The sequence below is a fragment of the Podarcis muralis genome, chromosome 5 (assembly GCF_964188315.1).
Source record: "Podarcis muralis chromosome 5, rPodMur119.hap1.1, whole genome shotgun sequence".
NCBI classification, from domain to species: Eukaryota; Metazoa; Chordata; class Lepidosauria; order Squamata; family Lacertidae; genus Podarcis; species Podarcis muralis.
In genome coordinates, this window is record NC_135659.1 from 43,822,792 (window position 1) to 43,844,038 (window position 21,247).

The following is a 21,247-nucleotide window of genomic DNA, read 5'->3' on the forward strand; positions in this document are numbered from 1 at the left end:
CATTAGCTAAAGTGGTGCTTCAGGTTAAGAACAGTTTGAGGTTAAGAACAGACCTCTGGAATGAATTAAGTACGTAACCAGAGGTACCACTGTATTATCTTTTCTAACAAGTTTAGGGAGGTTTAATGTTTGATGTCTTATTGTGCTTTTAATTCTGTTGGGAGCTACCCAGAGTGGCAGGGTAAACCCAGCCAGATGGGCGGGGTATAAATAATACAATAATCATCATCATCATCATCCACAGGAACTGTCATCAGATAAAAAAAGCTAGGATTGTATGCAACTGCAGTTTTACATGCACCCAAGCGTAGCATTTGTTTTGTGGGTACAAGGTTCTGCTTTCATTAAAAGAAGAAGAAAAATCAATGGAACAGCCCAAGGTGTCTCATACCAAGTCAGAGCATTGGTCTCTCTCGCTCATGGCCTGGCAGCATCTCCCTGGGGGGGTCTCCCTGGGGATGACAGAGATTGAATCTGGGACCTTCTGCCTTGCAACTGTAAAAACACGCTTGAAAGTGCATGGGCAATATCTGGTTAAATTTCAGAAGCCAGAATGGGCAGCTATGGGAAATTGCTGCCAAGTACATGTACATAGGATCACAGTCTTAATCTAGCAATTGCTCTGACCCTGACTGTGAAGGCAAGCTTCAGCAGTCAAGCCCTCGAGGCTGTATTTTCTGCAGCATTTCATCAGGCCATCCATGCCGGAGTGGGTACCAGTTGCATCCATCACCAGCATATTTAAAAGAAGGGATACAAACCCATAATTCTTGAGAAAACATTTGCTTTCAGACGCTGGCCGTGCTGAAGCAAAGGGCTGCTGTTCACTGAACCATTGATTTGCGTCTCCTTACTCAATGTAGCACTTAACCAGAGCACCAGCTTGATAAATGTGCCCTCTTTTTATGGTATGCACTGTAGATGAAATTATACAAGTATCCTACATAAAAGTAAAAATTATGTCCGTTCTGGGACACATTTTTTGTCTCTTTTAGAACTTCAACTTCCCTCTTCCTTACAGTAGGGCCATCTTGTTGCAATAAATCACAGCGCTTTTGAAATACAGTAAGCAAAATATAAAGTAAAATAATGGCTCTGTCTAGATGCTGCTAATTCATTCTTCCTCTTCACTTGGCAGTCAGCTTCCTGAAGCCCCTCTTGGCAAGCTCTTTTCTTTATCATTCAGCCTTCATGTCCAGGAAAGACACTTTCCCAAGAATATTAAGGACAAATAAATTAATGAGAGAGAAGGAGGGATGATGGGCTGCAGTTGGCTGGCGGGGGACTGGGAATTTTATAGCAGTCTCCCTACTCCCAAGCAGGAACGGGGATTCAATTCAGTTGGTGAACTGACCTAATTTACACTTTCCAAAACAATAAAAGGACTGAAATGCAGGCATCCTTCAGAATTCACATTTCTTCCAAATTTGGAAATGCAGTTCTCCAGCCAAGGAATGTGTACAAAAAAATTAAATATGGCGGTAAAGTGTACATAAATGTTAGTGAAAATAGCAGATAAAATGCACTATATTAGGGATGAAATTGCTTTGCAAAGATGTATATTAGGCAAAACTGCATGCAAATATGTGTATATTAGGAGAAATTGTCACTATAATGCCAGTGAGTTTTTAGGAGTGTTTTTTTTTTAAAAAAGATAATCACAAGCTGTTGTGGAAATGTGGAGAACTGAGATTGGAAAGATTGGAAAAATGGGAGACAGAGAAACTCATCCAGAAAATCACTGGGAATCCTGCTGACCCTAATCTAGGTTTGATAAAGACGTAGGCAGTGGCACAAAGAGAGCAATAACAGAGTGCACAACTTGCTAGTGAGTTGCTAGTGATGGTCCCTGCCCATGATGGTGTTGCCAATTTGCTTTATTATGGGCTACCTTAAGTACACTTCAGCTTAGAAAGCTGGGATATAAATCATTCAAATAAATAAACAAGGGCTACAGTGGGTCAGGATTCTCTTTGAGGACAGTAACCCCTACACTTACATACATTTAATTGTGTGCCAGGAGTTTCTGCAAACAACCAAGATTCTTGTGAGTAGCTGGGCATTCTCCACCTCTGCTTAAAAGCTTGGTGAGTAGGTGGGGAAACTTGTTGGAACAACTTCACAGTTCCTGTGCAGCTGTGCAATTCTCACTACTTATCTTGGATTCATGAACCCTAGCCCTTGCTCTTAGACCAGACTTTCCCTGCTAACCCTTTGCCTTGTAGAACCTTCTGGACTATATCTGGCTCTTTCCTCACAACTGAATCTGCACTGTTAATCTGCCTTAATAAAGCATTGCTTCCTTGCCAGGTGCACCTGCTGCTATGTTTTGGGTGAGAGCCAAGACACACTGTGAAGACCAGGGATGCTGAACTAGTCTCCCTAAGATTAGAGATACCTGGCTAAGCCTGGTGTTGCTGATGTCACCCTTTTCCGTAGAGAATCCCAGCATGAAGTCACCAAACCAGAACCTTTGGAAGAGAATGTGAATAACTAATATACTGGTATCACAGAAGGCACAGCAGGTTCTGTGTTTTATGACACAGTAGATGGCTTTGCAAAAAATGAACAAGAGAATCATGTTATTCTAAGAAATTTCCCATTGATGATTAGAAGGGTTTATGCTTCAACTATCATGAAATGTGCATGGCAACAACTGCAGAAGCTTGGCTACATGAACACAAAGTGTAGGCAGAACTATGCTGTCTTTGGATGCCTTCATTTTTGCTGAAAGCTGAAGCTAGCAGAACTCTGTCATTCTGCAGTTTGAAAGCCACCTTGTGTAAAATGGTAGGTGCAATGCCAAAAACATTGTTTGTTTACACTTTACGAGTCAAGAAATGCCTTTGAATTTATCTAGGTCTGTCTGCAGGATGCTGTCTCGTGCGCTTTGAAATGCAGAAATTTCAAAGCTAAAGACAAGAAATTTCTGGAGTTATCATTACTATTATTTTTGCTATACCTGGAAGGAAATTATTTATTAACTCCAAGACACAAGTTTGGGCATGCAAGTTCATAACATTGTTGAATAAAGAGCAGTGTGTTGAATAGGAATCTTGAGTTTCTGGGTCATTACAACATACTGCTGAATCAATATGCTTCACGTGTATCAAGAAATTAGTTTCCTCCATCCTACAATGTGCCAAGCGGGTAGAATAAATTAAACCTGCAAACCTCTTTTTCTCATCTCATCTTTGTTGACCACAAGGATGTATTCGAATATGCCTCCCATGGTCCCAGATGTCATAAAGTGGGTGCCATACTCATTAATGAACCTGGCATACATTCCGTAGTTGTACCGATCTGGAAGCTCCATCAGAGACTGAAGCATCTCCTCATCCAGGACGATGTCATCTCTTCTCATCTTGAAACGGGCTGTCTGTACTTTGGTAAGAGCTCGAATAAATCCAACATTCTGTAGATGAAGCAGGGCAAAATACATAATTTACCCACCTTTTTCTGAAGTTATATTCTTCTTTCTTTTTGTTGGGAACCAAAAGAGACCAATAGGGCAAGGCTGTGCTCTTATACCAGGGGTGCAGAACCTTTTGGGGGGGGGGAATTTGGCCCTCCATACCTCTCTACCTGGCCCTTGGGTAGTGGTTAAGAGTGGTAGACCCGTAATCTGGTGAACTGGGTTCGCTTCCCCACTCCTCCACATGCAGCTGCTGGGTGACCTTGGGCCAGTCACACTTCTCTGAAGTCTCTCAGCCCCACTCACCTCACAGAGTGTTTGTTGTGGGGGAGGAAGGGAAAGGAGTATGTTAGCCGCTTTGAGACTCCTTAGGGTAGTGATAAAGTAGGATATCTAATCCAAACTCCTCTTCTTCTTTCTTAGGCCATTCCACCTCACCAGACCATGCTCCTTACCAGCCTACCCTGCATCCCCCTCAAATTTTATTGCCAAGCTACAATGTGTTTGAACAGTGGTACACTCCCTTGTAGCCTGGACAAAAAGGAGTGTGTGGGTATAAACCTGTGAGTGTTGCATGGCTAGAACGTAGCCTGCTATACAAAGGGAAGAGTCACATCCTTTGGCCTCTGGCCCTGTGTATCACTTGTATGTGGGTCCTAGCAGGTTCTCCACAGGAGAATGTGACCCTCAGAGTGAACAAGGTTTTCCACCCCATTTTATACAATCCCAGTTTATTTCAAGCATGAAGCAACACATGTTGGGATGCTTGAGAACTTTTTCCAGTGGGTGATCTAAAATGATGCTGTGGATAATGATCATTTGATTAAACAGCAAACTGAAGGAAATAATTTCTAAAGATGGAGAAGCAACTCTAGTATTAGAGTATGAATGAATTAAAAGTTCTTGCCTGCTGCAAGGCTGACTATATCTTTCTTTTCTTTCTGGACCAATCCTAAGCTACAGATTTTTGGTTATGTAATTATGACCTTAGGGGACATGGGTGTGCTGTGGGTTAAACCACAGAGCCTAGGACTTGCTGATCAGAAGGTCGGCGGTTCGAATCCCTGCGATGGGGTGAGCGCCGTTGCTTGGTCCCTGCTCCTGCCAACCTAGGAGCTCGAAAGCATGTCAAAGTGCAAGTAGATAAATAGGTACCGCTCCGGCAGGAAGGTAAACGGTGTTTCTGTGTGCTGCTCTGGTTCGCCAGAAGCAGCTTAGTCATGCTGGCCACATGACTCGGAAGCTGCACACCGGCTCCCTCAGCCAGTAAAGCGAGATGAGTGCCGCAACCCCAAGAGTCGGCCCGACTGGACCTAATGGTCAGGGGTCCCTTTAACTTTAATTATGACCTTGAGGAGAGCTAGTGGTGCTATGCAAGGCAGAGACCAAAGGATACATGCCATGTGCTACGAATCCTCCAAGCCTAACTGCCCCTCTCCCCACAGATCCTTTCAGGAACTTCAGGAAAGTATTCTTCAGATATCAAAGGGCTTGCAAGTGTTGCAGAGCTGATAATTTAATTTTTTTTTTGGGGGGGGGGTAGTTTCTCTGCTCCCTTACAATTCAATCTGTGCTCCCTCATCCATTTGTTCATAGACAAATGCCGGCTCCCTCGGCCTGAGAAGCGAGATGAGAGACCCCATAGTTGTCTTTGACTGGACTTAACCATCCAAGGGCCCTTTACCTTTTTTTACCATAGGTCCCTGCTTGCAACTACCCATTACACAAGGTTTCCACGCTTAAACAAGACAAAACACAAAGCTCAGTTCTGTTTACATCTCCGGATTTCCCAAAGATTTCATATCCATTAAGAAAACAAATGCTTCTCGCAGCCATTCACTCAGGTTTGCACTAATTTAAACAAGATATATTTGTGACATTGGAACATGTTCCCCAAAGACAACTGTTGCTGACGAGCAATTCTTTAAATTCCCCCACTCTGTTCGCCACTCCAAGCACTTACTCATTTATATACTTAATGTCACCATGAAACAGGAGGGATGGGGCGAGATGGCATGCGTTGTTCTACTTGTAATTCAATTTCATTCCCATTACAATGCTTCTGTTTGCTTCAGTGTAATAAGGAAGGCAAACAGAATTGCTAATGATCACACGTGCAATTACATGAACAAATTAAGGTAGGATGATTATTGTTTCAAGGGGAAAACATGTGGGCAGGGAAATAAAGCAATATCAGTAACAGAGTGTCTGGGCGATTTAGCATCGCAGGAGTAAGAAGACCCCTCCGCCTGCTTTCTCATTACCTTTGCTGCGTATTCAGTAAAATTTCTCAGGGTCCCCTGACCCTTTGATAAGCCAATGCCTATACTCAGAGACAAAGGGACATCTTCAGGGCTTATGCCAAATGTAAAGCCATAACTTCGAGAGGTGTCCTTTTTTATGGCATTCAGTAGGTCCTTGGCATCATCGAAATACTCTGAAGAAAAGCCAGAATCAGCATGTGCCTGAAATGAAAAGAGAAACATCTTAGCTGGATGGAGATATTTTAGATTAGCATATTGGCTTAATGGGGGATGATTCTCCTTTGCTCTGGAGACTCAACAAAAACCAAGCCTGAGCAGTTTTCAGTGGAACTGAAAGGCTTTTTTTATTTTAAAACGCTAGAGTTTAGTGGCAAAATCTTTACAAATGATGTACCAGGATGACATCTTGTTTTAACTCATTGTTGCATTTTTGTAAGGATTCTATATGACTGGATGAAGTGCCTGTGTGGTTAGCCTCTATAATGAGGCTGGGGAACTTCTACTTCTTTGGCCAATCCTCGCCTACCAGGGAGCCCAGTTTGGGCCACAAGGCCATTTTCCCTAAAGCCATGCCCATTTCCTGCTACCACTGTGTGGGAGGATGGGGTTAAATCCTGCATTGGTCACATACTCCTGTTTCCAGCAGGGAACAGGCCTGCACAGCCAAGGCAGCAGGATCCAATCTCTGTTCATCAGCTGATGAGTGGGGCTGAAATTCTGATCAGTCTGGGATTTCAGAGGTTCAACCATGAGCAAGGGGCTGCCCAAAAGCCCTCTGCAAGAGCGCTTTCAAGAGGATTGTGCACGGACCCCTGTGCAGCCCACAGAGGAGTCAATCAGAGCTCCATGCTCTGGGTCAGAGAGAAGAGAACATTTTCGCATGCAGCCCTCAGGGGCTTTGATGCTGCAGGGAACTGCTTTTCAAGAGCCTTCCTGAAGACCCTGGACAAGCAGGACCTGCAGCAGCAAGCCCTCTGTTCTCAGCTGGAGTGTTTCCACACAACTGCCATTCCTTCTTCCTCCCTGCTCCCACCCCCCTGATTAAACATGTGATCAGGAAGGGCATGGTGCAAGAAAGGAGACTACTTTACAGAATCGTTTCCACCATTTTTTGATGGAGGCCACTGTTTCCCCACCCCAGTGCCCCAGAACAATGCCAGAGTTCAGGCCATTTCAGAAGATACAAAATGGGGGCCAGGCTGCCAACACAATCACTGACTGCCACTTGCCAGAGGTGTCATGTTACCTGCAGTGGCAGCAATCCCTCAACCCCCCCCCCCCACTAAAAAAACCCCACTTAGGAGGCACAAAAGAAAAGAGCTATGCTCCTGTCACTTCTAACGGTAAGCCTTAACACTGGGAAATGGTAGGATAATTTATCCTTCCCCTGAAGAAATCAGGTCTCCCTGATGTCTCTATCCTCAAGTAGGAGACTCTTGAGAAGCCATTTGTGCCCAGTGTATAGAGGGGTGTGCACATCAAAAGCATTGCATGTGGCATCCAAGTTTGGTAGAGGAAAGGTGCATGGGGGCCACCACTGATAAGCCTCTTATAGATAAATCTGCTAGAAAGGGTTCAGAGGGATCTGCATATGCTTCCGCACTCACATATTATCTGGTTGATATGTGGATAATATGTAATAAAGAGAATGCCCCCCCCAAATATACAACACCTAAAACTGATATGACATGCTAATGTGATATTCTGGACAGTGGAAATTTTTAAAAGGTAGCAGTAGATGGTATGGAACTTCAGAGGAGCTCACGTGTTGCAAGGGTCTATATTTGGCTGAGGTCCAATTGCCCACTCAGCCTTACTGCTAATGTTGGCCTACAAATACTTACAAGAAACTGATAGTAGTGGATGTTATATGGCTTTCGGAAATATTTCTCATCATCCCCGTAATAGAGACGTTCACATGCCGCATCATACTTCAATTCTCGCCATTCTCCGTTATAGACAGATTCACACTGGCCTCCATAGAATGCAGGATCGTACACTATCTGTGCCTCTTTTTGTGTAAGGATATTGTATCTTTCAGGAGCAAAAGAGACAGGAGCAGGAATGTAAGGAGAGTTTGCTAGTGCTCTTACACACACACACACACACACACACACAGAGAGAGAGAGAGAGAGAGAGAGAGAGAGAGAGACTCTCACTTTCATTCCATACAATCCTTCTTGTTTCCTTCTAGGCTCATCAATTGTAGTTTGAATATAACAAACCACAATTCCTGATCTGAATTTAATGCAGAGTGAGGGATCGTGGTTTGTTTTCTGCCAGCGCTCATGTGGAAGAGCAAAACAGGCACAATTTGCTCATGAGTTATAAGACAAAGTCCATGAAAATAAATAAACACATGGACTCCTATTTCTCTCCTTTATTTAAGAAGTTTTAAAACTTGGGAATTCTCTAAATTACACAACATAGCAAGTTAAAATTAAAGAGAACATTTTCCCAATGCTTAAATCATGTGTAAGAACCATAGTACTTGGGTATGGCAACTCACCCCTGTGCAACTTTACTGATCCCGGGGACTGGATCCAGATCATCGCAGAATCTTTCAGCATCCTCACAACTTGCCTCATCAGATTGATCTCTGCAGTCCGGTTCTCCATTGCATACAAGGTGGCGTTTAATGCAGCGACCTGCAGCGCAGATAAAGATTTGTTATCCATTTCTAGAATCCATGTTTGCTCTAGCTAGATAAGGCTGGACTTAATGGTTCACTTAAACCAAATCACAAAGATAATGTAGGACCTTGCTCAGGTTGTGCTGTTGTCACTTTCTGACTGGGCAGGAGGTCTTTGTGGAGAATACTCAAAGAGAAATACGTTTAGAACAGGAGTGGCTTTGTGCGTGTGGCATGGAATTTCCTTTCCTATTCAGACTTCCCAGTCAAATGCAACAAGATATCATGTACAAAATTGCACACGACTCCAGGTGTCTTTTTATATTGACAGCGAAAAGCACTTAGAATTTGAATTGTTATGTCTTTACAAGCTACAGTGGTACCTCGGGTTAAGTACTTAATTCGTTCCGGAGGTCCGTACTTAACCTGAAACTGTTCTTAACCTGAAGCACCACTTTAGCTAATGGGGCCTCCTGCTGCTGCCGCGCTGCCGGAGCATGATTTCTGTTCTCATCCTGAAGCAAAGTTCTTAATCTGAAGCACTATTTCTGGGTTAGCGGAGTCTGTAACCTGAAGCGTATGTAACCTGAAGCGTATGTAACCTGAGGTACCAGTGTACTCTGAAGTTAATGGGTTTTGTTTTGCAACCAGTTGCCAGTACCTCTCAAGGCTGGTCTCCTGACGGCAACAGAATGGTTAATCCATACCCAAACAACAGATGTTGCTTTTCAGGGAATAATAATAATAATAATAATATATTATTTAGATATATATTATTTATACCCCGCCCATCTGCCTGGGCTTACCCAGCTACTCTGGGCGGCTTCCAACAAAATATTTAAATACAGTAATGCATCAAACATTAAAAGCTTCCCTAAACAGGGCTGCCTTCAGATATCTTCTAAAAGTCTGGTAGTTGTTGTTCTCTTTGACATCTGGTGGGAGGGTGTTCCACAGGGCAGGTGCCACTACCAAGAAGGCCCTCTGCCTGGTTCCCTGTAACTTGGCTTCTCACAGTAAGTATAGGGTAAGGTTACCAGATTTTTTTTCAATGAATCCAGGGACACTTTCCAACTTCAGTCGGAATGGATGGATTTTGTCAAGGGACTGATTTGTAAATCTGGGGACTGTCCCTGGGAAACGGGAACGTCTGGTAACCTTACTATAGGAGCCCTTGTGCTACCTGATTATTTCTGGGCTAGAAGCTGCTGTAACACCTTTTAACCATACCTGCAAGGTATCACTGGGAGGAAGCAATGGGCAGAACACACCTTGCCATGCTGCAGGATGAAGCAACCATGAGAAGATAGGTGAAGTAGGAATGTGTGTTTGCAGCAAGGTTTTGAAAAGTGTTGGTCCTAGCAGAGGGGCAAATGTTTGGGCTCAGTTTCAGGCCTGCATTGGCAACTGGGCCTCACTTATTGGAGGCTGAGAGAGAGAGAGACCAGCCAGGAAACTAGACAATAACTTTCTTGTCTCCCTTAAACAAGAACAAAACAGCAACAGGAAACTTTAGACTCCATCCATAAACAAAGTACATATGAATGCAGGAAACTGCCTGATAAGGAACCAGGCCATTGCTTCATCCTGCTCAGTATGGTCTACATCAGCTTTTCTCAACCTTGGGTTCCCAGATGTTTTTGAACTACACCTCCCATCATCCCTGACCACTGGCCATGCTGGTTAAGAATGATGGTGGTTGTAGTCCAACAACATCTATGGAACCAATGTTGAGAGAGGTCTATACTAATTAACAGCATCAGGGTTTCAGGCAGGGTCCTCTCCCAACTCTACCAGGAGTTGCCAGAGATTGAACCTGTGATGTCCTGCATTCAAAAAAGATGCTCTACCACTGAACTACAGCCCCTCACCTGTGCCACCTAGGGAATAAACTATATAGTGACTGAATTTGTTGAGATTCCTGCATTGCAGGAATCTTTAGGATCCCTTCCAACTCTATGATTCAGTGAACTACACACTCATTACAAGAATCTCCTGTTCAAGACTCTGGTGCCCTTTACTGTATTCTTTATCATTCCAGACTTTGGAGATCTCTCTTTGTATGAATGAAGGAAAGCACATTGCTTCAAGGGTGATCCCAAAACTAGTTGCAGAAAGAATCCTGAAACTTTTCTTGTTCTCTGCCACTGCGGTAAGACAGGAAAAGCTTTAGCTGGGCACCTTTTCAGTTCTAAATAATGGATTATGAATAGACCGTGTGCTTCTCCTTGTCAGGTTCACTTTGTCAAAGCTCCCAGGATGCATTTGTTATCCCTGCTTATGGTTTTTAAAAGCAACTATAAGCCTAAAAGTCTCCTGCTGCTACTTTTTGGAGAAATGAACACTGTCAGCTTAAAGAATGGGCTGGCGCTGTGATGTTGCAGAATGTGCTCGAGAAATTTGTTTCAATAATGATGGCTAAGGCACGAACACTCAAGGAACATCCTTAAGAGTAGATTCCTGCCTTCTCCTGCTTTAACCAGCAGTGTGGGGAGTGTTCCTGAATAAAAAGGCAGGTGTGGCTTTTCACACTATAACAACAGCTTTGCCATACAGCACTCAACCTGAGTGAGGAGCAGACAAGAAAGTGAGGGCACCATTTGGGCCAAAGTCCAGGGTTAGCTTGGCCCTGCAGCTGCAGATTTGCAGATCTATTGTTGCAAGCACAAAATGTTACACATGTGGAGATTGGCACAAATGAGGATACAGTGCAGCTGGTCAGGCAGTCATTCCAGAATCTGCATGTGCAGCAGAGCACTCTCTGCACACATTGTCCTTTTGAACGCATGCAGGTAGGTACCTTTGGATCAAGCTCACCTCACGCTACTACATGATAGGGCTGGCTTTGGCAGATCCTTAGGTGATTCTTTCTTTCCCTAGATGTCACTGTGCCCCACTTTAACTTTATTGCATGGAACAGTAGATCAGTACCTTTTCCGCATTCATGAAATGGGTTAATGGTGTGAAGGAGTATCACTGCATCAGTTAATGGATCTGTAATGGCATCATACTCACCAGTCTCCTCACACCGAAAATCAGCTCCACAGTCTTGGCTCACAATACATTCTCCTGCTGACTGGCACGCAGCTTCATCCCAAAGGTGGCCGGTACATATGCTCCCCTTGTATTTGGCTGGCTGTTGCAAAGTTCGATATCTGTGCTATAATATGCATTTTTTAAAAAATAAAAATGGATATCTGCCATAAATTATATATATATACAAAACGATAAAATTTGAATTAAACATCAGGAGGCAATAAAAACAGATCTATACAATATTTTAACCTAGCAAGAGCAAGCATTAATTATTTAAGTATTAAAAATGTAAAACAAATTAAGGCTTTATCAGTACAGCTATGCCTGCCAAAACCAAAAAAATACTTAAAACACAATTTGAAGTTCATAGGGAAGAAATGTGAAGGGATGAAAAGGTTAACAACACAGCAGAAGTATTTGCAATTGACTTTTTCCATGCCTGTCAAATCATTCCCAATATCTTAAATGGAAGAGTCACTTCATTGGCTGATTGAAAGCTAATCCAGTCATGATAGAATGTCACATGACTGAGAGTTCTACTGTATGTGTCTACAGACTACTTGTCTGTGCAAGAGGCTTGCCCCGTGCACTCCATGTGTTTGTTGCCTTGCATATACGAAACTGTCTCCATTCTATCAGGGCTCTTCTTATATTCTTCATGGGCATCCTGCTTTGTTGAACTGCTGGTCACATAGGCCACACTCCATCTCTCAGCTTAGGCCCATTGGTTTTAATGGGCTTGGGTAAACATGCATCTGTTTTCAACTGTAAACCACTGGCTTGTATTCAGTATAGTGCTAAGTCACCATTCTACCAATGCAATGATTTTCACTTATGCAATGGGACACACTTCCCCTGATGAACCCCCCTCTCAAATCTGTTCCAGGGGTTCCCTAACCCTCTGGAGAAGATTTGGGGAAGGCATGAGTTGTACAAGGAAGAAGAGGTGGGAGGTCCCATTGTGCCTCTGGAAATTCTTGTGCCGATGGGACAGAGGTTGGATACTGCCCTTTGTGTTCAAAGTTTGTGTCTATTTTCACTACAGGCAGCTATAAAGAACGCTTGGATATATTTGAGTGGAGCCTTACTTTTCTTCCTTGACAAGGGAAACATTCGGTCCATCCTGACCACTGACTTAGGCGGCAATCGATGGGAGCAGGTGTTCCAGCTTGTCTTCTTGCTCTCCTGAGGAGAATAAAAGTGATTGGCAATGCTGAAAGTCCCTATATTGCACACTCCCTGTGGAAATCAGTTTCAGCAGGATACGCATGGCTGCAATAGATTTAATATCTACAGCTGAGGGGCCCCAAGATACCTTTTGAAAGGATCTTTCGCTGAGCACCTCTCAGACAGTCCTGCTTTAATACAGGCCTAAGCACTGACTACAGGAAGTGGGGTGGGGGATTTAGACAGGTTCCAGAGTGTGCCTAAGCCTTTTCCTCCTCTTTCCCTTCCCACTGAGAGAGAAAACAAGGAGAAACAGATGGAGAAGTAGAGCATTCCTCCACCCTCACCAGAGCCCAGCAGGATGTCCGGTAAAGAGGTGGTTAAACTAGCTTCAGTCTCTGCAGCCCCTATATCTTAGGACCACAGCCTTATTCTCAAGGCCCCCGGGCAGAGAACAACTTTTAAGAAATTAGACTCAGTTTATACACTTACACACACACACACACACACACACAGAGAGAGAGAGAGAGAGAGAGAGAGAGAGAGTCAATTTTACAGTGATAGAAGTTTATATGTGAGGTTTCAAATGGACTCCCATGACATATTAGTAAAGAAATGGTTGAAGTGTAATTATATGTGTTTTGATGAAAAGCTGTTATTTCTCAGCAGTCATAAGAGAAAGCACCAAATACTTGCAAATACCATATTTCACAATGCATATATGTGGGTGTCCTTTGTTGATGGTCACCAAATGTAAGAAAAATTAAATTCAGTCCCAATCCAGCAGAATAAATCTGTTTATGGAAGTAGACATCTCTTGGGGCAGCCAGTGTGATTGTCCCGCCTCTTAGGTGCATTCCCAACTGGGGCTACCTGGTGATGTACAGAGAAGCCTGATGCAATTAGAATTCTAATGGGAGTCTATTCACTGCCCTCCACCCTGTTGCATCCCCACCATCGAGCCACATTGCCACCCACATGTGGGAAGATGAACATCTGTGGACCTTGCTGTACATAGAGGCTTCTTGGGTGCTTTTGAAACCTGATCATGCAAAATGTTGCAGTGTGGAGTGATGCTGTTCAAGATTCCAGCCACTCCATCCCCCCACCCACACACTCCAAAAACAGCCCATGGACACTGAGCAACCTCGGGTCTCAGTGGGCTGTTTGAGGGTTCCCGTCTTCTTCTCTCCCTTCTGAAAGCCTTTTGAACGTCTGCACACCTTGGGGTTCATCCAAGCCTACTGATGTCACCCTCTAGTGCATGGCTGGTGCCCTTTTGGATATGTAAGGAATGACACACCTCTGAACATCAAAGTCAGATGGAGTGATAAGAAAGCAATGATAAGGTGGAGGCACCCAGTTCAAAAGCCAGCAAGTTCATCAGTACTTCTACAGAGCTCTCTCTAACCCCACTTCTCCTGCTGAAATGATAGTACATGGTAGGGTGATTACACCGTGTCCTCCCATTTCAGAAGGGATGGGTCAATGGATATCTAGACTGGAATGCCACCTTCACGTGTAACCCAAGAGTGAAGATGCAAAAATATTTCACAATACTAGCCCTGGTGTTCATCCAATGTTTATTGGATGGATTTCCCCCCTAAATTGATTTTTGAATTCTGACTTTATTGTTATTCACGTTTTATACTGTATTTTATGCTGTTTTTTGTTGCATCAATTAGGTGTTTTAAATTTGTTATTCACTGCCCTGAGCCCAGTTTTCTGAACCAGGAAGGGTGGGGTATAAATAAAAATTTATTATTATTATTATTATTATTACTGCTTCAAGAGCAACTTAAACTTGCACAGGTGGTAATGGGAGATCAATGTGTGTAAACATGCCTCTGCATGCGGGTTGCCCCTCAGTGGGTCAGAGACTATTATGTGCACAAATACATATGGATGTTACTGTGGGGTCCTATTATGTGTATAAATAATTCTGGATGTTAATTTCCTCCCCAGCACTAAGGGGAAAATATGACTCAGTTGTGTTAGGGGAAAGAGCAGCAAAACAACCTGAAGCACAGTGGAGAGCTGCCAAAAAAATTAGAAGGTTACAATCAAATCCTGTTTTTGGCTTCTTTCACAGCATCTCAGCACCAAAGTGCCAAGATAATGACATTTCCAAGTGCACGGCAGCCACTGCATTACAATAGCAAAATAAAATTAAACAGCAATTCACATTTGGATAATGCTTCAAAACATGTAGGTGAAATGAACACACATCAGTATGTGCATGATTTATGCTTCAAGGGATGAACTGCATGTCTACAATTTGCCTGCACACCTGAAATCAAAAGCAGTTCTTAGTATCGGGTTTGGGGCTGCATTAATTGTTTTGCTGTTAATCCTGCCCTATTGCATTCTCCATTGGTATAACTGGATAAGAGCAGGTGTCATCAGTATACGTATGAGATGCATGTGGTAAGCTGTTTGCTGTGATAAACCTTTAGAAGTTCTGTCAAAACTAGTTCGTTTTTGGTTTTTTCGACAATACACAGCTGGCTATTTGAGATTTTCCTTTTGCACACACTAAGGGTCTTCCCCTTAGTTCGTCTCATTTTGGAGATAGAAGATTACACAGCCCCAGCAATGGCTATATAGTTAAGGCAACTGGTATTTTCTGCATTCAATCATTTTAAAGCCCAGCTATTTTATTCCTTAAAAAATCAAGATGATTTGTCCCATCACAATATGCAATTGTCAAGGAAAAACTATTTAGCGAAAGTTGTAATCTGGTGAAAATTATCATGAGGGTGCTTTCGGTGCAGCAGTTTTAAAAATAGTCCTTTAAAGTGAAGACTTGACATTTTCCTTCTATATTTGTGACCATCCAAGTTTCCCCTTTTTGCCAGTTTATATTATGCCAAATGTCTAAGAGTATTGCTTTGGTCTCCCTTCTACTGGTCAGGTGAAAATACACTATGTATTCCTAAAGTTATGAGTTTTTAAAGTCAAGGCTTAGAAGTATGAATGCTGAAAAATTGTGTGAGGAGCACAAAGCACACAATGGATAGGTGACTTTCATGTTAAAAAAATGGAAGTGGTTTTACTGTGGGTTTCTATTGATGAAAAGATTGGGAAAGGCTGCACTCATCTATGAAAAACAAATGTTAAACTTTAGATTAGATTAGATTATTATATATGTGATGTTACAGAAAGCTGCCATAGTTGAGGTATTATTCCTAATTAAACCTCCAGTAGAGGCATCCCTCATCACAACCGGATCTTATGCAGCCCCCAAACCAAGGGCCTTGTACATCCCTGGGGCTAAGGTGGTGGAGAGACACTCTGCTTTCACCATCTCCATCTCCTCCTCCCTTCCCTTGCTGCCTGATCCTCCCATACCTTTCTGACATCTCCACATTTGCTCCAGGTGAACCCAACCCTATCTGGGGCTGCCTTGACCCAATGCAAGAGTCCTAATTTGGCCCAGATCATGCCCATTTGGTTTAGGATTTGCGATTTGGCCAGATACGTTGCACAGCCCTAGAATACCCTGCAAGTGTCCTGGAAAAACTGGGGCATCCTGTTTTTCCTTACAAGAGGACAGCAGCCATTTGGGGCACCATGATCTCATGTAATTCACGCTTTCTAGGGGGTGAAAGCACGTGAGAATGCAGCACCCAAAATGGCCATCATCCTCTCATGAGAAAAATCAGGAAGATGGCGTCCCAGAAATGGCATCCTGGGTTTTGCCTTTGATGTGTTATCTTTGATGTGTTGAACAACCCTACATCTTATGCCCATAAGATCCCAGTCTATTGCTCACAGATATTGTGATTGTGTATCAAAAGCTGGATTCTGTGTGTGGCAGTATGTGTACATTAGTAGGTGAATGAAGGCTGGGCATACATCGGAGTTTTACATAGCAACTATAGCTGGGAATGGCTGTGTGAATAGGCCCACATAAGCCTGTCCATGTAAAACAAAATTAACTGATTTCGTATTCCCATTGGTGAGGTATAATACAGAGTGCATTACTCACTCTGAATTCCTCCTGATCCTATAACAAATTCCATATAAAACCAGGAAGCATTAGGCATGAGCCCAAATTTAACATTCAGGGCTAAAATGGATAAAAATGCGTCAGAAATTCTCCATGAAAATATACTGTGTCCTGTGGGTTTCCTTTAAAGCTCAACAAAATCAATAATAAATTCCAATGCAAGCAGATTAAATGTGTAGATGCAGATGAATTAATCCATTCCAATCCAAGTAAAATAGGCTTTTAAAAACAGTGCCATCTGCAATACAAACAACTGTTGGGCAGTCTTTGTGGCTTCAAAAGCCAACAGTACAGTACTGTAGCTAGAATGCTGGACTTGGGCCTGAAAAGTTGGCCTGTGAATGGTCTTTGGAAAGTTACTATTTCCTGCCTTCCTCCCTTCTTCCCCTAAAACTGGTGGACTGGCAATCAGCTTCACAGGGCCCATACACAATACATGACATCAGCTGCTTTTGTTACCCACCCTGAGCTGAAAGGTAATTTCTAAGATAATGTTTGAAGCTCATGGATACACTTTTTAGAGTGATCTCTTGAGCCTTTCCATTACACGATAACTGCAACATTCTCCAGAGATATCCGACAGGATTGTGTCGGATCCTGTTCAACTCTGAAAAGGCAGGATGGGTGATTAATCCCCATTCAATCTTTTCAGATGAAGGTGCTCACACGATTCCTTTGAAATGCATGAGCCAAACATGACCCAAGACACAACCATTAATCTGGGCTATGGATTCAGCAAGTTAGATAGATAGCCTGAGAGACAGACAGACAGCATATCTGCTGGAAGGAGGGTGAAAATTTGGGACTTACCCAAATAACAATGCAGCTAGCACCATGAGCTGAGTTTTAATTATTTATTTTAAACATTTATAACCTTCTCTCCCTCATAAAAAAGTAAGGGAAGCTAGCAAAAAAGTCAAACCATAATTCAACTGTTTAAAATATCAGCTGCAAAAAACACTAAAGAGAACCATAAAAATAACAACACAGAAACAGCTGCAGTAAAAGTTATTCCAAAAGATGCAGATAAGAACTAATACAATAAAGCAGCGATCCACCCCAAAGAAGCCTTTAAAAGGATGTGTTTCTTTGGTTTTTTAGTAAGTTCTTGATGGCCATTGAAGGAGGAGTGTGGCTGTGTTTCCCCCAGAAACAACTGCCTGAGTGCAGGTGAAGCCATGGAAAATGCTTTCTCCCAGCCAAGTAAGTACTGGTACATTTCAGGGGATGCTGAAACTAGTGGCATGGGAGAGGTGTCCCCCCCCCCCATATTTCATTTAATGAGCAGCTACCTATTTCACAGTCCTCAAACCAATACATGAACTGAAACCCAAATATCCATTGCAAGTTGCACTTCTCTGAATTTTGTGATTCAGTTATCCAATGTGCACCAATATGCATACAGAAGTGAAAGTAACATGCAACATTGCATTACCTTAGGGGAAAGTGCTTCAAACAATGTGCATACCAGTCAAAAGTGCATACAAAAATGTGTTTATTAGTAGGAATTCACACTAAACTGCTAATGCATTTTTATGAGGAGATGGTAGATGATAGATAGATAGATAGATAGATAGATGATAGAGAATTGAATCTAAGAGTGGAAAAATGAGGAATTGAGAGAACTGAAACTGACAGATTCACCCATAGCTATTTAAGACATAAAGGTGGGCCTCACTGAATGGACTGACCTGAGCAGGTCATCTGTCCATGACCATGGAACTGTATCATGTTCCTCCACCCTCAGATTACCCTCATCCCATCCAGCACAAAGTCCAAATCTTGAGAGGGCACTACTGAAATTATCTGGGATAGACCCATGTTTGCCATGGCAGACATGAACTCCTGAGCTACCCCTGACAGAGAATTTTGGGCATGGAATATCAACATCCCCCAAAACAACCAGCCTGGGATTAGGACTTTGGTCTTGTGTTTCTTGAGCAGGAACAATGGCACTCTTATCTCCCCCTGCCCCTCCCCATGCTGCATCTTTGTATCTTGACAAGACTTAAAAAACACTGTGTGATGGGAGAGGTACATCCTCCATATGCTGCCCTTTACTAAGTCAAACCCACTAGTCCATCTCAGAACCAACCCACCCATGAGGCTGGGTGGGGCAGCCACCTCAGTCGGCATCCCCTCAAGGGGTGGCACACCTGTTCTGCTCCCCAGCTTTGCCACTGGTCTAGCCGACCTCTAAGGGCAGAGAGGGGCTGGTGGCAAAGCTCTGTGGAATGCCTTAGGGCAGAGAGGGGAGGCATTCCACCATCCCGCTTTGCCACTGTCTCTCACATAGAGAGACAGACAGACTGACACACTGGTGTGATGGGGCTTTGCACTGGTTTCTCTTGAAGGGAAGAGCTGGAGCAAAGCCCCGTTCCTGGGCAGGGGTGAGAGAACCTTAAAGGACAACCATCCCAGTGGGGAAGACTTGTTACAGAGTTTGTGCCCCCATCACAGGGTGGCAGTGGGGAGTTTCACCTCAGGTGCCTCTGGTCCATCAAGCTCAATATTGTCTACGTTGGCAGACAGCATCTTTCCAGGGTTTCAGACAGGCAATCTCTCCCAGCCTCTGCTGGAGATCCTGGCAACCAATGGGCTACTGCCCTTCCCCTAAACATCTTGGTTCAGGCCCTGGTGTCTCCATTTAAAAGGATTCAGTATTAGGTGATGGTGTGCCTGGGATCCCCAAGATCCACTGCTAGTCAAATTAGAGCAGGAATGGGGAACCTGTGGTCCTCACATCAGCCCCAGCTGGCAAGGCCAATGGTCACAGCTAATGGGAGTTATAGTCAAACATCATCTGGCTGGCCACAGTTTCTCCATCCCTGTAGTGGACAACATAGGGATGTATGGACAAGTAGTCTGATGTGATATAAGGCAGCTTCCTATGTTCCTATGACATAAGTAGCTTGCTGTTGGAAGGAGGAAGGGAGGGGGAAGAGGGCAAAAGTCCCAGTGAGCACAACTAAAGAAGCTCTTTGTATCTGTGGCCTTTGTGTTTCCTGCATTGAAATTCTGTCAAGTGACTAACAAGAGCCTGCAAGCTACAACAGTGCGAGGATGTGTCCCTTTGGGGTATATCCTCTAAAAGGAGCCTAGACGGAGAACAAAGCAAAATATGTATTTTCCCACTGTGAGACATAGCCATGATTTGCATCCTACATATTCCATAATAAGGAACACATCTAGTTTGATTATTCATTGATGGAGAAGGGGAGGAGATGGTCCCAGAATTACTTGTGATTGTTGAGTTTCTGACTAGAGCTCCATCATTATCGGTTATCATCTGTTAACGCCAACAAGCGGAACAAAACAGCAAAGACTCCTAGGGCACCTTAAAAACTGACACTTTATCCTGGCAGGAGTGAGGTGGTGTAGGCTAGAGCCTGTTTTGTCATGTGACAGACAGGCTGTTTTTTGCTTGAGAGGCTGTGTAATTTTTTTTCTTTTTCTTTTTGCAGGGTTATGGTAATTCTACTGATAATTAGAAGAGAGATTCATCAGAAGCTACAGAAGAAAGAACACTAAATGAAAAACTCAAATGCTCAAGAGATGAGCCTGTGGATACACATCAGTGTGTGTAGGATCAAATTGCAGGGTGTCTGTGGACAAGCAGCAGTCAAACAAAGAGAGAGGGGTGTAGGTGTGTGTGTGTGTGTGTGTACATATATTGTGGTGGTAGAAAGATGTGATGCCTCTATCCTTCAGCTTTCCGAAAAGTATTCAGTGAGTTCACCTTCACCTAGATTTAAAATGTGCCTCTTCATTATCCTGCTTTGTTTGATAACTTCGTCAAACATCAAAAATCTGTTCTTTATTTGGTTTCTGTAAGGATTACTAGAATAAGCCTTCATAATTAAATGTATCTTTTCTTTCCTCTGCCTCCCCCCTCCCTGCGTCTATATCCCAATTATTACTGATGCCACTTTTTGATCTTTCTACATTATATTTCCTTTGGTCCAGTTTGCAATTAGCAGCTTGGGGAAAGCCCCATAGAGCTTCCTTTAATACATGATTTAAATACATACAACCCAAACCCACACACAACATTATTATTTATTATTTATTATCCAATAAGATATTGAAAGAGAAGAAGAAAGAAGAAGCAGCATCTTGACATATTTTTCTCTCACGTTTGTCTGAATTACTTCATTATCACCGAAATAATATGAAATACCGTATCAGCTCATTGTGTTATGAAACAACGGCAGTTTAAAAGCTGCATATCAAATTAGAATATGTGAAAGATGAGAACGGAGGAATGAAATCTTCTTGAAGAAAAAATTGTAGTGCAGAAGGAAATGTATTAAAAAAGGTATAATTATAAGACATCAAAATGGTTCATGTTTCAGCCCTCTCACCATATTGTGATGGGACTATTGTATAAATCGTTTTCTGCTAGCTGCTTAAAAGTAATAGGACCCACATGCCTCATTCTCAGTCTGAATTGATGTACTGACCAGATAGACAGCAATTTCTATATGTAAGGCAGTATCTTAAATTACATGGAGATAGACTTACCTCTGGGATGGCAATCCTGTTAGCTTACTGTGTGCTGCAACTGTATCCTGACATGATAGTAGATAAGCTATCAAGAGAATCATAGGAGGAAAAAGCCTACTCAGATGGAACCACATTTTATTTTAATAAAAACAAATGCTTTTCATTTTTGGTTTGGAAACCTCCAGGTACCTGTTTTGGAGAGTGAGCTGTTTAAA

At 43.0% G+C, this 21,247-nt stretch overlaps 1 protein-coding gene across 1 annotated transcript in view; it reads right to left on the reverse strand.

Moving 5' to 3' along the window:
* C8A (complement C8 alpha chain) overlaps positions 1-21,247 on the reverse strand; it is a 28,931-nt gene extending 7,684 nt beyond the window's left edge. Inside the window, exons 1-7 of the mRNA XM_028733344.2 lie at positions 21,051-21,247; positions 12,436-12,532; positions 11,327-11,471; positions 8,189-8,327; positions 7,524-7,713; positions 5,680-5,880; positions 3,175-3,415 (exon numbers count right to left, since the gene is read on the reverse strand). Coding sequence (XP_028589177.2) covers positions 3,175-3,415; positions 5,680-5,880; positions 7,524-7,713; positions 8,189-8,327; positions 11,327-11,471; positions 12,436-12,532; positions 21,051-21,166 — 1,129 coding nt within the window. The 5' untranslated portion in view covers positions 21,167-21,247. The remainder of the gene's footprint in view (positions 1-3,174; positions 3,416-5,679; positions 5,881-7,523; positions 7,714-8,188; positions 8,328-11,326; positions 11,472-12,435; positions 12,533-21,050) is intronic.